Source organism: Oncorhynchus nerka, linkage group LG19 (genome assembly GCF_034236695.1).
Source record: "Oncorhynchus nerka isolate Pitt River linkage group LG19, Oner_Uvic_2.0, whole genome shotgun sequence".
Lineage (NCBI taxonomy): Eukaryota > Metazoa > Chordata > Actinopteri > Salmoniformes > Salmonidae > Oncorhynchus > Oncorhynchus nerka.
In genome coordinates this window covers 3720849-3737144 of record NC_088414.1, presented here as the reverse complement: position 1 = coordinate 3737144, position 16296 = coordinate 3720849, and the positions used below count along the sequence as shown (strand labels likewise).

Genomic DNA, 16296 nt, shown 5'->3' with positions numbered 1-16296 from the left:
TACTCTACTAACTCTCTACTCTATCTACTCTACTAACTCTCTACCCTACAATCTACTCTACTAACTCTATACTCCACTATCTACTCTACTAACTCTCTACCCTACAATCTACTCTACTAACTCTCTACCCTACAATCTACTCTACTAACTCTATACTCCACTATCTACTCTACTAACTCTCTATCCTACAATCTACTCCTCTAAATATCTACTCTACTAACTGATGTCCACTTACTAAACAAGATTCCGGATGATGCTTCAGTCTCCTGTACGCATCCCTAGTCACTCCACTGCTAGCTACTATTGTTCTGTGTCTTACCTTTGAAATCATCATATATGATCCCATACAACTGTCTGGCCTGGGGCTCTCCTCCTGAGATCAAGAGCTTGAGAATCCCTTCAGGAGATGAAGGAATCATTGTTTTAGAAGGGTTTCCTGGATCCAACCTGAATCTGCAACCCAGCACAACATGCAAACAGCCCATGCTAGAGCACAGCAATGTAGCCTATGGGCTACCTATTGCAGCTGCATATTTTTGAGAAGTTGTTCCATAGAGATATAATTATAGAGAGGCTGATGTTGTAGAGCCCCAATGTCCTGGGAATGGAACAGTTTGTCACCAATCTTACTTGGGTACAGCTAGTTTTATCTCTATGGGTTGGTCATCATCTAGATATAGTAAGGACATGGCTTGGGAGTAAGGTGACCACATTTAAAAACAGAATTATGTTGTGGGACAGTGTAGCCTACATGAATACAAAATGTTGGCAGCATTCTTGACCTTTTACCAGTGAAACGTCAAAACTGCATCTGCATGACAATCATTGGATCTCAATCGGTTTCATGGGAACATGCATTTAGCTCTTCAATTACTTTTTCGTGAGCAAATTAGAGAAGATGGTGTTAACAAACTATATAACCTTCTTGTATTTAGTTTCAATCAAAGAAAATGCTGCCTAGTGCTACCTTGTCCCAGACCTTCTGCTTTCAAACCCTCTCTCTCTCTCTGTCTCTCTCTCTCTCTCTCTCCCCTGCTCAACCACTGAACGCTTGGCATGAAAGGCAACTGATATTTACCCCTGAGGTGCTGACCTGTTGCACCCTCTACAACCACTGTGATTATTATTTGACCCTGCTGGTCATCTATGAACGTTTGAATTTCTTGAAGAACAATCTGGCCTTAATGGCCATGTACTCTTATAATCGCTAGGTCTCTTCCTAGGTTCTTGCCTTTCTAGGGAGTTTTTCCTAGCCACCGTGCTTCTACACCTGCATTGCTTGCTGTTTGGGGTTTTAGGCTGGGTTTCTGTACAGCACTTAGTGACATCTGCTGATGTAAAAAGTGCTTTATAAATACATTTGATTTAGTGGCGGCCGCTGTTGAGTTTTGAAAGCATGAGAATATTTTTGGGACTATTCAGAAATGACCAACGTGGTGTTTTTGGTGCATCAGTAACATTATAATATGCTATTATATTTGGTTATGTTATGTATAATACTAATGAATCATTATGTGATCGTCGAAGACATGGACTCAGCTTTGATCTAACTTTACTAAACAATCACAGGATCCCTACTGCACCAAAATTAGCTAATTAGCCTACTCTTTTGCAGAAACGAGAGACCGTGTGTGGCTGTTTTTATGAAAATCTGGGAATATTTGGCCAAGGAAACATTTCTGGTTGGTCTCGGGGAATGTAAAACAGTTAGGAAGGGAGACTTTTAAAACGGGATTGAGTGAAGTAGCAGCAAATATGTTGAATGAGCAATGAGCATGGAGAGCCTCATAAGTTTGACGAAATCACCTTATATCTTTCAGTCTAATAAGGCTATTTTACTTACATTAATAGCTTGCTGTCAGAAGCATGAATAAAGTAGTTAGGCAATTGTCCTATCTAAGTTTAGCTTAGAATGTAGCCTGATGTCTTTGTCTCTCCGATGTCAGATCTCAGCAACGATTGGTGAAGTGTTGAAATACCTTTTCTTTAGTGCAACATGACTGCAAGAGACAGGTTGGAATGTCTGACTGAAATACAGGACAAATCTAGCTGTTTTCTAAATTAGCGGTGATTGTTTGGTTGTGGAACTAAGGGCCAAATGTGGGACTGTACCGGACAATCCGAGACATGTGGTCACCCTACTTGGGAGAGATGCAATCTACCGGATCCTAGCCTATAGGGTGTGTACACTACACACTAGCATAAGTTATACCTTTCTTCTTTGCATACTCTCTCTCCTCTTCACTCTCTTCCTCCTCCCACTTCTTCTTCTCTTCTTCTCTCTCAGGGGGCTCCAAGGTCTCCTGACCCAAGCTTCCCCACTCAGGTGATTCGCGAACTTCCTCTGGATCACCACAGAGGAAGAATGAGAGGTTGGAGATCTATTTCTCTACAGGTTGATTAGTGCTGTTTGACTGCTCCCATTTTCAAGCTCCAACTTCGACAGGCTTTGACTATACACTCACTAGCACTACACACTAGCTCTATACATGTACAGCTCATCCACAGAAGATACCTTCAGTCTTTTTTCCTGTGTCCTCCTCCCTCCCCTCCTTTTTCTCAGAGGGTTTCCCGGTGTCCTGTGTGCCACCCGTCCCCTCCACTTCAGGCATTGGAGGGGCTGCGAGCACCAAAGGATCACATCATTCATTGATTTGTTATTTTGTTTGTTCATCCTCCCGTCTGTTCATTCATTCATTCATTCATAATACTAGTGTACCTAATTGATCCAGTCTATTTCAAAGGAGCACAATGAGTTATAAAACTACTAACTAATGCAGTCTTTCAAATCCTACACCATGACAGATACCTTCTGCCTCAATCTCCTTCTTTACCACTTCCTCTTCCTTTCCTTCTCCCTCAGAGGGGCTCTCACTCTCTCCAGGGCCCTCTGCCTCAGAGGGGCTCTCACTCTCTCCAGGGCCCTCTCCCTCAGAGGGGCTCTCACTCTCTCCAGGGCCCTCTCCCTCAGAGGGGCTCTCACTCTCTCCAGGGCCCTCTGCCTCAGGTTGGGGGGGAACTGTGAGTCAGAAAGGGCCCGAAAAACCAAAGTCAGAATTTGTTCACTTCGCCTCATCTCCTATGAACTACAAACTACAGGTCACTTAGAAAAACGTAACATTTTACACAGCTAGCAAGCTATAACCTTTATTTCTCTCCTTCTCTGTTGTCGTCTCTTTCTTTTCCTCTTTCTCCACCATCCGCTCATCTTTGCCAGAGGGCTTTTCTCTTTTCCCAGAGTCCACTGCTTCAGGCTTTTGTGTGACTGCGAAGCGAGCACCAGTGAGACATGAGCACTCTCAGAAAACTTAAAAAGTTATGTCCGTAACTCTGGTACCGCAAAACTTCAATTAACAGCCCAGGTGTTTATTTGCTTAAATCACTGAACAGGGAGATTTCTAAGGGTTTGTACTCCCGAAGTTGTTTACTTTTTTTTGCTTGCCTGTTAGCTAGCAGTCCTCTGCTGTTAGCAGCTAATGGCTAGCAGTTCTCTGCTGTTAGCAGCTAATGGCTAGCAGTTCTCTGCTGTTAGCAGCTAATGGCTAGCAGTTTCTTGCTGGCGAGTCATTACAAAATGATTGAATGTAACAAATAAAACATGAAATCAATCATGTTTATTTGAAACAGGCGTTTATTTGCTGAAACGTGTGCTGTTGCCCAGGTATTAAATGGAATGTGTGCTGTTGCCCAGGTATTAAATGGAATGTGTGCTGTTGCCCAGGTATTAAATGGGATGTGTGCTGTTGCCCAGGTATTAAATGGGATGTGTGCTGTTGCCCAGGTATTAAATGGGACAGGTGCTGTTGCCCAGGTATTAAATGGGACAGGTGGCTATTTGAGACTCAGCGTTTAATTGACATTTTTTGTAGGCTCCCATTATGATTTAATCAGACGCACAAAACAGACAATGTATCGATTTGAGTTGGATCTTCGTCAGGTCATACGTCAGGTAAATGCACCTACATAAATATCCTCAGAGGCATGTAGGCTACATCTGATCAATTAAATAAATTAATATAAATATTACACAGTATACATACAGTGCATTTGGAAAGTCTTCAGACCCCTTCATGTTTTACACATTTTGTTACGTTACAGCCTTAATTCAATTATATATTTGACTCATCAATCTACACACCCCATAATGACAAAGCGAAAACAGGTTTTCAGAAATGTTTGCAAATGAAATTCAAAATTCAAAACACAAATACATTATTTACATAAGTATTCAGATCCTTTGTTATGAGACTCAAAATTGAGCTCAGGTGCATCCTGTTTCCATTGATCATCTTTGAGATGTTTCTACAACTTGATTGGAGTCCACCTGTGGTAAATTATATTGATTGGACATTGGAAAGGCACACACCTGTCTATATAAGGTACCACAGTTGACAGTGCATGTCAGAGCAAAATCCAAGCCACAAGGTCAAAGGAATTGTCCGTAGAGCTTCAAAACAGGATAGTGTCGAGGAACAACCCTTCACAGCATTGAATGTCCCCAAGAACACGGTGGCCTCCATCATTCTTAAATGGAAGAAGTTTGGAACCACCAAGACTCTTCCTAGAGCTGGCCGCCCGGTCAAACTGAGAGATCGGGGACACGGGGCTTGGTCAGGGAGGTGACCAAGAACCCGATGGTCACTCTGACAGCGCTCCAGAGCTCCTCTGTCGAGATGGGTGAACCTTCTAGAAGGACAACCATCTCTGCAGCACTCCACCAATCAGGCCTTTATGGTAGAGTGGAAGCCACTCTTCAGTAAAAGGCACATGACAGCCAGCTTGGAGGCACCTAAAGGACTCTCAGACCTGAAAATAGCTGTGCAGTGATGCTCCCCATCCAACCTGAGAGAGCATCTGCAGAGAAGAAGAATGGGAAAAACTCCCCAAATACAGATGTGCCAAGCTTACCCAAGAAGACTCGAGGCTGTAGTCACTGCTGAAGCTGCTTCAACAAAGTACTGAGTAAAGGGTCTGAATACTTATGTAAATGTGGTATTTCAAATGTTTGTTTTTTATAAATTTGCTAAAATATATAAAAACCTGTTTTTGCTCCGTCATTATGGGGTATTGATGAGGGGGGAAAAACGATTGAATCCATTTTAGAATAAGGCTATAACGTCTGAATACATTCCGAATGCACTGTATATGGGAAAATATCCATGCATTTTGATTGGTTTATTCTTATGGGCGTGCAATACATTAAAAACAGGTGAGACAAATGTCTCAATCATTTTGTATATTATATAAGGAAAATGGGAAAATGCAGCCAGCCCCTGGGGAGCAGAACATATCTAGTTCCACATTTAGACCTCTTGGAGAGGTGGATTATCCTCAACATTATTTTTGAGGAAATGTATCCAAAAGGACTCTCGTCTCAGGAGGAAATTGTCAATATTGCCCCCCTCTATGTGGCATTTTCACATGTTCAATTCCCAGGTATTGAAGAGAGGACAAGTTGTGCTTTGCCTGGGAAAAGTGCAAAACAAGGGGACTTTTGATATCATTATTCTTTATGCAACTCCTGTATTCTGTGATTTTTAGCGCTCTGATCGCCTTTCCCACATACCCCAATCCGCATGGACACTTGATCAAATGAAGGACGTTTGGGGTGTTGCGGGATATTGTGCCTTTAATTTGTGTCTCTTTGCAAGTCTCTGGGTGAAAAAACCCTGCCATTTGTGAATCAAGTTGTCCTGAGTGCAATACCCACATAAGCCTACATAATACCCGTTGGGAATATCACTAAGAAAGTATCTTGCTGGGGTGTTCACACAGGGTAGGTGTGCGTAGAGAGCGCTCTGGACCGTACGCCCTTACACACGGTTCCTCCTACTCCTCCCTTGACATCAATTTCAACTCCGGCCTTCCCAGCCAGGGTGAGAGGCATATTTTAGGCCGTGGCAGGGGAAATAAAGGCCCAACATCACACCCTCACCACGGAAGAAGATGCACAAACACTTACTATGGAGAACGCAGGTAGGCCTACATGACACAGAGCCAGAAAAGTTGAATGTGATAAATCTATCCAGCAAGTCCCTATCTGAACCTTGTATCTGCTCTCAGCAAAGGCGTATCATTTGTACTGACAACACATTGTACTGACAACACATTGTACTGACAACACATTGTAATGACTGATTTTCAAACGTTTTTCAGAACTCTAAGACTGATGAAATTATTTGCTACAAATGATACTGTGTCTATTGGAAATGCCCATAATGTTGACACAAATTACATGGAAAATGAGAAGGCATCAGAAATCAACTTACCCTCAATGCAACGAATATGTAGCAAGTCTGCTATTTTCAGGGGTAAATCCACCTTTATGCCTCAGAGAAAGAAAGCCTTCCGATAAAAGGTAGTGCAATATTGGTACAGAACCTGGTGGACTATGAGACAGAGATGAATCGACAATTCTCTGACAATGTTTTGTATCAGAAACTCCCTTTGGACCTTACTTCCCAGTTAAATGCCTCTATTCATGACAAGCTCACGCTACTGCATATCTTGGCAGAGAGAAAATCCGTAAGAATGAGTACAACGCCCTATTATTGCCGGAATTGGGAGCCCGACAAAAAAAATATCCACTTTTGTTGACTCATTTCTCAAGCCATGTGTCTCCTCCTTGCCCTCCTTCACTGGGGACTATGGTGACATGATTAATGTACTCAGAAAAATTCCCCAGATCAATGACAACACACTACTGGCCTGTTTTGACTTTGAAAACCTATACATTTCTATACCCCACCAAGTTAGACTAGAGGCCCTGAGCTCCTTCTTGGAACAATGCCCTACAGACTCTCAGCTCCTCATGTATCAGAGACTTAGCAGAGCTGGTACTCACAAATAACTGTTTTATGTTTAGATGTGACTTTTTCCTACAAACAAAAGGAACCACTATGGGGAGTATGATGGCACCCAATTATGCCAATCATTATATGGGATTCTTAGAACATGAACACATTCACAACCCTGAGCAAAATAACTTTCTATCCAAGATCAAACTATGTCAACGTTATATACAGTTGAAGTTGGAAGATTACATACACCTTAGCCAAATACATTTAAATACACTCAGTTTTTCACAATTCCTGACATTTAATCCAAGTAAACATCCCCTGTCTTAGGTCAGTTAGGATCACCACTTTATTTTAAGAACGTGAAATTTCCGAATAATAGTAGAGAGAATGATTTATTTCAGCTTTTATTTCTTTCATCACATTCCCAGTTGGTCAGAAGTTTACAGTATTCGGCAGCATTGCCTTTAAATGGCTTAACTTGGGTCAAGCGTTTCGGGTAGCCTTCCACAAGCTTCCCTCAGTAAATTGGGTAAATTTTGGCCCATTCCTCCTGACAGAGCTGGTGTAACTGAGGCAGGATTGTAGGCCTCCTTGCTCGCACACGCTTGTCAGTTCTGCACACACATTTTCTAGGATTGAGGTCAGGGCTTTGTGATGGCCACTCCAATATCTTGACTTTGTTGTCCTTAAGCCATTTTGCCACAACTTTGGAAGTATGCTTGGTTTTGGAGCAGTGGCTTCTTCCTTGCTGGGCAGCCTTTCAGGTTATGTAGATATAGGACTCATTTTTACTGTGGATATAGATACTTTTGTACCTGTTTCCTCCAGCATCTTTACAATGTCCTTTGCTGTTGTTCTGGGATTGATTAGCACTTTTCGCACCAAAGTACGTTCATCTCTAGGAGACAGAACGCGTCTCCTTCCTGAGCGGTATGACGGCTGCGTTGTCCCATGGTATTTATACTTGAGTACTATTGTTTGTACAGATGAACATGGTACCTTCAGGCATTTGGAAATTGCTCCCAAGGATGAACCAGACTTGTGGAGGTCTACAATTATTTTTCAGGTTTTGAGGCTTTGGCTGAGGCTTTGGCTGATTTCTTTTGATTTTCCCATGATGTCAAGCAACGAGGCATTGCGTTTGAAGGTAGGCCTTGAAATACATCCACAGGTACACCTCCAATTGACTGAAAGGATGTCAATTAGCTTCTAAAGCTTCATTATTAATGGGAATTTTTCAAGCTACTTAAAGGCACAGTCAACTTTGTGTATGTGAACTTCTGACCCACTGGAATTGTGATGCATTGAATTATAAGTGAAATAATCTGTCTGTAAACAATTGTTGGAAAGATTACTTGTGTCATGCACAAAGTAGATGTCCTAACCGACTTGCCAAAGCTATAGATTGTTAACAAGAAATTTGTGGAGTGGTTGAAAAATTAGTTTTAATGACTCCGACATCAACTGTAGATGATACACTACATGATCAAAAGTATGCGGACACCTGCGTGCCGAACATCTTACTCAAAAATCATGGGCATTAATATCGAGTTGTCTTCCCCGTTTCTGCTATAACAGCCTCCACTCTTCAGGGAAGGCTTTCCACTAGATGTTGTAACATTGCTGCTGGGACTTCCTTCCATTCAGTCACAAGAGCAATAGCAAGGTCCGGCACTGATTTTGGGGGATTAGGCCTGGCTCGCAGTCTCCATTCCAGCTAATTTTAAAGGTGTTTGATTGGGATGAGGTCAGGGCTCTGTGCAGGCCAGTCAAGTTCTTCCACACCGATGTCAACAAACAATTTCTGTATGGACCTTGCTTAGTGTATCGGGGGCATTGTCATGCTGAAACTGGAAAAGGCCTTCGCAAAACTGTTGTCACAAAGTTGGAAGCACAGAATCGTCTAGAATGTCATTGTATGCTGTAGCATTAAGATTTCCTTTCACTTGAACTAAGAGGCCTAGCCAGAACCATGAAAAACAGCTCCAGACAATTTTTCATCCTATCCTATCATCTACCTATATCTAGTGTTTTTTGCAGGTAGCATAGGTAGCGTTCTCCTGGCATCCGCCAAATCCAGATTTGTCAGTTGGACTGCCAGGATGGTGAAGTGTGATTCATCACTCCAGAGAACGAGTTTCCACTGCTCCGGAGTCCAATAGCGGCGCTTGCCAGCCGACGCTTGGCACTGTGCATGTTGATCTTAGGCTTGTGTGCGGATGCTCGGCCATGGAAACCCATTTCATGAAGCTCCTGACGAACAGTTCTTGTGTTGATGTTACTTCCGGAGGCAGTTTGGAACTCAGTATTCAGTATTGAGGACAGACGATTTTTACATGCTACACACTTCAGTACTCGTGGTCCTGTTCAGTGAGCTTGTGTGGTCTACCACTTCGCGACTGAGCCATTGTTGCTCCTAGACAATTTCACTTCAAAATATAAGCAGTTGACCAGGGCCGCTCTAACAGGGCAGAAATTTGACTTGTTAGAAAGGTGGCATCCTATGTTGAAAGTCACTGAGCTCTTCAGTAAGGTCATTCTACTGTCACCTGTTTGTCTATGGAGATTGCATGGAGGTGTGCTCGATTTTATACACCTGTCAGCAACCAATGTTTCTGAAATAGCCGAATACCTTTGTTGATGTAGTGTATATTGGTATTATTTGCTGGGACTCCCATTGAACTTGAGATGCTCCATGAGTTCTTAGACAAGATGGCGCTGACAAACATAGTCACCCTGTTCCTAGCTCCTAGTCTTATTCCTTACATTGTTAGTTCAGAACGTTTCTTGAATTATTCCCAAAATTAATTTAGGGATATTTGATCGGCGGTCACTCACTAGCATTTCAACCAAAAATGTGACTTTCCTGAATTTGATCCTTAGTTTGTACCTCACAAGGCAATTCCACTGAGACCAGGGTCTGCTCCAAGATGACATCAACAGAGAACAGGAATTTGGAGTGGGCTTTTATTCCGACTCAGGAGGCGTGCATACCGTCCACCGCTTCTGAGTATATTACTTGCCAATGTTCAGTCCCTAAACAATAAAGTAGACGTGCTCAGGGCGAGGATCTCATTCCAGACAGACCTCAGGGACTGTAACATGCTCTATTTCAAGGAATCGTTGCTCTCTCTGGATATACTGTCCCTGTCCATTACAGTCAGCAGGGTTCTCCGTACATCGCACGGACAGGAAGAAAGAAATTCCTGGGAAAAAGAAAGGCGGAGGTGTATGTTTCATGAGTAACTCGTGGTGTGATTGTGGTAACGTACAGAAACTCAAGTCTTTTTGTTCTCCCGATCTGGAATAGCTCACCATCAAATGCTGTCCGCATTACCCCCGGAGATAATTATCTTCGGTAATCGTCATGGCTGTGATATCCCCCCTCAAGATGACCCCATGATGGCTCTCAAGGAACTACAATGGACTTTGTGCAAACTGGAAAGCGCATATCCTAAGGCCGTATTTATTGTAGCTGGGGATTTCAATAAAGCAAATCTGAGGAAAACACCACCGAAGGTTTCTCAACATAGCTCCTGCGCTACTCTCTAATTGAGAACTTTTGACCATTGCTACTCCCCCTTCCAGGACGGCCAAAAGGCCCCGTCCTCCCTTCAGCAAACCAGATCATGCCTCCATTCTGCTCTTCCCCTCCTATAGGCAGAAACGTAAGCAGGAAGTACCTGTGGTAAGGGCTGTTCAACATTGGTCTGACCAATTGGAATCTATGCTTCAAGACTGTTTTGATTATGCGGACTGGGATATCTTCCGGGTTGCCTCTGATATTAGCATTGACGTACACGGTGACTGAGTTCATCAGGAAGTGCATAGAGGATGTTGCACAAAGTGGAGTGTCAATTCAACAGCTCAGACATGAGACGTATGTGTCAGAGACTCCAGACAATCACAGAGAGTGAAGCGAAAACCAGCCATGTCGCGGACACCAACACCTTGCTCCCAGATAAGCTAAACACCTTCTTTGCCCACTTCGAGGAAAACACTGTGCTGCCGACGTGGGCAAACTCAGCTCACGAGGACTGTGAGCTCTTGTTCTCCGTGGCCGACAGTAAGACATTTAAGTCTGTTAACCCTCGCAAGGCTGACGGGCCAGCCGGCATCCCAAGCCGTGTTCTCAGAGCATGTGGAGTGTTTGCGGACATATTCAATCTCTCCCTATCCCAGTATGTTCTTCCCAATTACTTCAAGATGGCCACAATTGTTCCAATACCCAAGAAAGCGAAGGTAACTGAACTAAATGACTATAGCCCTGTCGCACTCACTTCTGTCATCATGAAGTGCTTTGAGAGGCTAGTTAAGGAACATATGACCTCCATCTGACCCGACACCCTAGACTCACTACAATTTGCATACCGCCCCAACAGATCTATGGATGACTCAATCGCCATCGCACTGCACACTGCCCCACCTGAGGAATACCTATGTAAGACTGCTGTTTATCGACTACAGCTCAGCCTTCAACACCGTAGTCCCCTCCAAGCTAATCACTAAGCTCAGGGCCCTGGGTCTGAACCCCGCCCTGTGCAACTGGGTCCTAGACTTCCTGATTGCCGACCCCAGGTGGTGAAGGTAGGCAACAACACCTTTGTTACGCTGCTCTTGAACACGGGGCTCCTACAAAGGGGTGACTCGACCAAATTAATTCTCATTGAAAGCAAGTCTAAGAAGCGGTAGACCTTTAGAAAATATTTACTAAATAAACTAAAGTGAACCCCCCAAAACAATCTAAAAGTAACACAAGAAAATTACATAACAATAATGAGGCTATATACAGGGGGTAACGGTACCAAGTCAATGTGCGGGGGGTACAGGTTTGTCGAGGTCATTTGTAAAGTGACTATGCATAGGTAATAAACAACGAGTAGTAGCAGTTTAAAAATAAGGGGAGGGAGGGTGTCAATGTAATGTAAATAGTGTGGGTGGCCATTTGATTAATTGTTCAGCAGTCTTATGGTTTGGGGGTAGAAGCTATTGGTCCTAGACTTGGCGCTCCTGTACCGCTTGCCGTGCGGTAGCAGAGAGAACAGTCTATGACTTGGGTGACTGCAGTCTTGGACACTTTTTTGGGCCTTTCTCTGACACCACCTGGTATAGAGGTCCTGGATGTTAGGAAGCTTGGACCCAGTGACGTACTGGGCCGTACACACTACCTTCTGTAGCGCCTTAGGGTCAGATGCCGAACAGTTGCCAAACCAGGCAGTAAAGCAACTGGTCAGGATGCTCTCGATGGTGCAGCTGTAGACCTTTCTGAGGATCTCAGGACCCATGCCAAATCTTTGGTGAACTTAAAATTCTCGACCCGCTTCGCTTCAGCCCCGTTGATGTTAATGGGGCCTGTTCGGCCCACCTTTTCCTATAGTCCACAATCAACTCCTTTGTCTTGCTTACATTGAGGGAGAGGTTGTTGTCCTGGTAACACAATGCCAGGTCTCCTTCCTCCTCCCTATAGGCTCTCTTATCAGCCTATGACCTCCTCCCTCCTCCCTATAGGCTGTCTTATCGTTGTCGGTGTCGTTGTCGTCAGTAAACTTAATGGTGGTTGGAGTTGTGCTTGGCCACGCAGTTGTAGGTGAACAGGGAGTACAGGAGGGGCATGCACCCCTGAAGGGCCCCAGTGTTGAGGATCAGCGTGGCAGATGTGTTGTTGCCTACCCATATCACCTGGGGGCGGCCCGTCAAGTCCAGGATCCAGTTGCAGAGGGATGTGTGTAGTCCCAGGGTCCTTAGCTACGTGTTGAGCTTTGAGGAGAACTAAGGTGTTGAACGCTGAGCTGTAGTCAATGAACAGCATTCTCACATAGGTGTTCCTTTTGTCCAGGTGGAAAAGGGCAGTGTGAAGTGCGATTGAGATTGCGTCACCTGTAGATCTGTTGGGACGGTATGCGAATTGGAGTGGGTCTAGGGTTTCCCGGCATGATGGTGTTGATGTGAGCCATGACCAGCCTTTCAAAGCACTTTATGGCTACCAATGTGAGTGCTACGGGGCGGTAATCATTTAGGCAGGTTACCTTCGCTTTCTTGGGCACAGGGACTATAGTGGTCTGAAACATGTAAGTATTACAGACTCGGTCAGGGAGAAGATGAAAATGTCAGTGAAGACACTTGCCAGTTGGTCACGTATGCTTTGAGTACACGTCCTGGTAATCCGTCTGGCCCCGTTGCTTTGTGAATGTTGACATGTTTAAACGTCTTGCTCACATTGGCTATGGACAGCCTGATCACACAGTCTTCTGGAACAGCTGGTCCTCTCATGCATGCTCAGTGTTGCTTGCCTCGAATCAATCATAAAAGGCATTTAGCTCGTCTGGTAGGCTCGTGCCACTGGGCAGCTGGCGGCTGGGTTTCCCTTTGTAGTCCGTAATATTCTTCAAGCCCTGCCACATCCGACGAGCATCAGAGCCGGTGTAGTATGATTCAATCTTAGTCCTGTATTTACGCTTTGCCTGTTTGATGAGGGAATAGCTGGATTTCTTATAAGTGTCCGGATTAGTGTCCCGTTCCTTGAAAGCGGCAGCTCTAGCCTTTAGCTCGGTGTGGATGTTGCCTGTAATCCATAGCTTATGGTTGGGAAATGTACGTACGGTCTCTGTGGGGAAGATGTCGTCGATGCACTTATTGATGAAGCCGGTGACTGAGGTGGTATACTCCTCAATGCCATTGGATGAATCCCGGAACATATTCCAGTCTGTGCTAGCAAATCAGTCCTGTAGCGTAGCATCCACATCATCTGACCACCTCCGTATTGAGCAAGTCACTGGTACTTCCTGCTATAGTTTTGGCTTGTAAGCAGGTATCAGGAGGATATAATTATGGTTAGATTTGCTAAATGGAGGGTGAGGGAAAGCTTTGTGTTTGGAGTAAAGGTGGTCTAGAGTTTTTTTCCTCTGGTTGCACATTCTGGCAGAAATGAGGTAAAACGGATTTAAGTCTAAGCCTGCATTAGTCCACTAGGAACGCCGCTTCTGGATGAGCATTTTCTTGTTTTCTTATGGCCTTATACAGCTTGTTGAGTGTGGTCTTAGTGCCGGCATCGGTTTGTGGTGGTAAATAGAGGCTCTCTTGGTAGATAGGGTGGTCTACAGCTTATCATGAGGTATTCTACCTTAGGCGGGCAATACCTCGAGACTTCTTTAATATTAGACACTGCAGTTATTGACAAATTGACACACACCCCCGCCCCTCGTCTTACCAGATGTAGCTGCTCTGTCCTTCCGATGCACGGAGAAGCCAGCCAGTTCTATATTGTGTCATCGTTCAGCCACGACTCTGTGTATCAGATTTCAGGTAAGACCCAAGTGCAGACTGTGTTGATGTAACAATATTTATTGCAACAACAGGGGCAGGCAAACAGCAAGTGAAGGCAGGGGATTGATAATCCAGAGTAGTGGGGTCAAGGCACAGGACAGCAAGGGTCAAAACCAGGAGGATGAGAAAAAGAGAGACTGGGGAAAAGCAGGAGCTGAGACAAAATGCTGGTTGACTTGATCAAACAAGAAGAACTGGTACAGAAAGACAGAAAACACAGGTATAAATACCCAGGGGATAAGTGGGGAAGATGGGCGACACCTGGAGGGGGTGGAGACAAGCACAAGGACAGGTGAAACAGATTAGGGCATGACACTGTGAAACATAAGATATTACCATTTTTAATGTCCCGTTGGTAGGATATTATTAATCGTAGATTGTCCAGTTTGTTTTCCAATGATTACACGTTGGCCAATAATACGGAGGCAAGAGGTGGTTTACCTACACGTCGGCAAATTCTTACAAGGCACCCCGCCCTCCTCCCCCTTTTATTCACACTGATGATGGGGATTTGGGCCTTGTCTTGACAAAGCAGTATATCCTTCGCGTCAGACTCATTAGAGAAAAAAAATCTTTGTCCAGTTCGAGGTGAGTAACAGCTGTTCTGATGTCCATAAGCTCTTTTCGGTCATAAGAGATAGTAGCAGCAACATTATGTACAAAATGAGTGCAAAAATACATAAAAACACAGTTGATTAGGAGCCTGTAAAACAGCAGCCATCCCTCCGGTGCCATTATATACATTGAGAAATAGTGTATTCCGGGTAGTTCCAAAGATATCTGTTGTTACCTTGGTGAGTAAAAACCCTTCCTACCCTTTTATGGTTATACAACTGTCATAAATAATGCACAGTGACAAATTGTGATGTAAATGTTATTACTATGTACTGCTGTATCACAATACAATTTTTTTGTTTTTGTTATTCAGTCATTTTTTTAAGTTGTCCTGCTTTACCAACCATATTTAGCTAAAGTAGGACAGCATGGAGTGCAGTAGTTCTTCCTTTTTGAAGTTACGCCGCTACCGTTTGTGGTCGATGGTGGCAGATTGTGGTAAATTGCAACCATGGCTGACACTTAAATAATGTGCCATAGAATTGTAGCTAAAGAGGGACAGTCTTATAGGCTTTTCCAATGGAGGAAAGATATCCAATTTACATTAGGGACCACCTGTACTTAGGTTATGTAGGGCTCTCTGGTTCTTGTAGTACTATATCCGTGTACTAATGTTATTAGTACTGCTATATGAGTGAATTCAGAAAAAGTGGGACACTTTTTGCAGGTCAATCAATCAATCAAATGTATTTATAAAGCCCTTTTTACATCAGCTGATGTCACAAAGTGCTATACAGAAACCCAGCCTAAAACCCTAAACAGCAAGCAATGCAGATGTAGAAGCACAGTTGCTAGGAAAAACTCACTAGAAAAGCCAGAACCTAGGAAGAAACCAAGAGAGGAACCAGGCCAGTCCTCTTGAGATTATAACAGTACATGGCCAAGACGTTCAAACGTTCATAGACGACCAGCAGGGTCCGTCTTCTGTAACCTCTTCTATCCAACATATGGTACCTTTCTGGAATTGTCAGATGTTTCCTGATCACACAAATGTCAATTATATTGTAATTGGGGTACAATTAGGACTAGAATAATGGTGTCCCAGTTTATCTAACCTGCTATTCCAGTGTGCCAAAATCAAACTGAAATATGGTTTTGACTCAGTGTATACATGGGTGTGTCATGCCTCCTGTGAATATGATATCAACATTTGATATCAACATCTTGAGGATTTCAGAAATGTATCATGTGTTGGGCTAATATGTTGGATAGATGTCGAAAAAGGCTATAGAAAGTGTCCCACTTATTTTGAATTCACCCTATGTGGATTGTGCACTCGGGACAACTTTACTCACAAATGGCAGTTTTTTTTTACAACTCAGAGACTGGCAAAGAGTCTGACAAAGAGAAACAAATTAAAGGCCACACTGCAACACCACAAACGTAATTTATTTGATCAAGTGTCCATGCGGAAACACATTCAGAGCGCTTAAAACCAGAATCAAGTAACACAGGATTTGCTTAAGAAATAATGATATCAAAAGTCCCCTTGCTGTGCACTTTTCCCAGGCAAAGTACAACTTGTCCTACCTTTGCTACCTGGGAATTAAACATGTAA

The 16296-nt window shown here is 43.7% G+C and overlaps 1 protein-coding gene across 2 annotated transcripts in view; it reads right to left on the bottom strand.

The window, feature by feature from the left end:
* The window catches only part of LOC115146871 (netrin-G2-like), a 157706-nt gene that overhangs the window by 15547 nt on the left and 125863 nt on the right, over positions 1–16296 (bottom strand). Inside the window, exons 10-14 of one of the 2 annotated variants that reach the window (XM_029688891.2) lie at positions 3146–3265; positions 2810–3019; positions 2516–2620; positions 2213–2344; positions 320–397 (exon numbers count right to left, since the gene is read on the bottom strand). The exons of the other annotated variant lie outside the window; for it this stretch is intronic. Coding sequence (XP_029544751.2) covers positions 320–397; positions 2213–2344; positions 2516–2620; positions 2810–3019; positions 3146–3265 — 645 coding nt within the window. The remainder of the gene's footprint in view (positions 1–319; positions 398–2212; positions 2345–2515; positions 2621–2809; positions 3020–3145; positions 3266–16296) is intronic. 2 annotated transcript variants of the gene reach the window in all.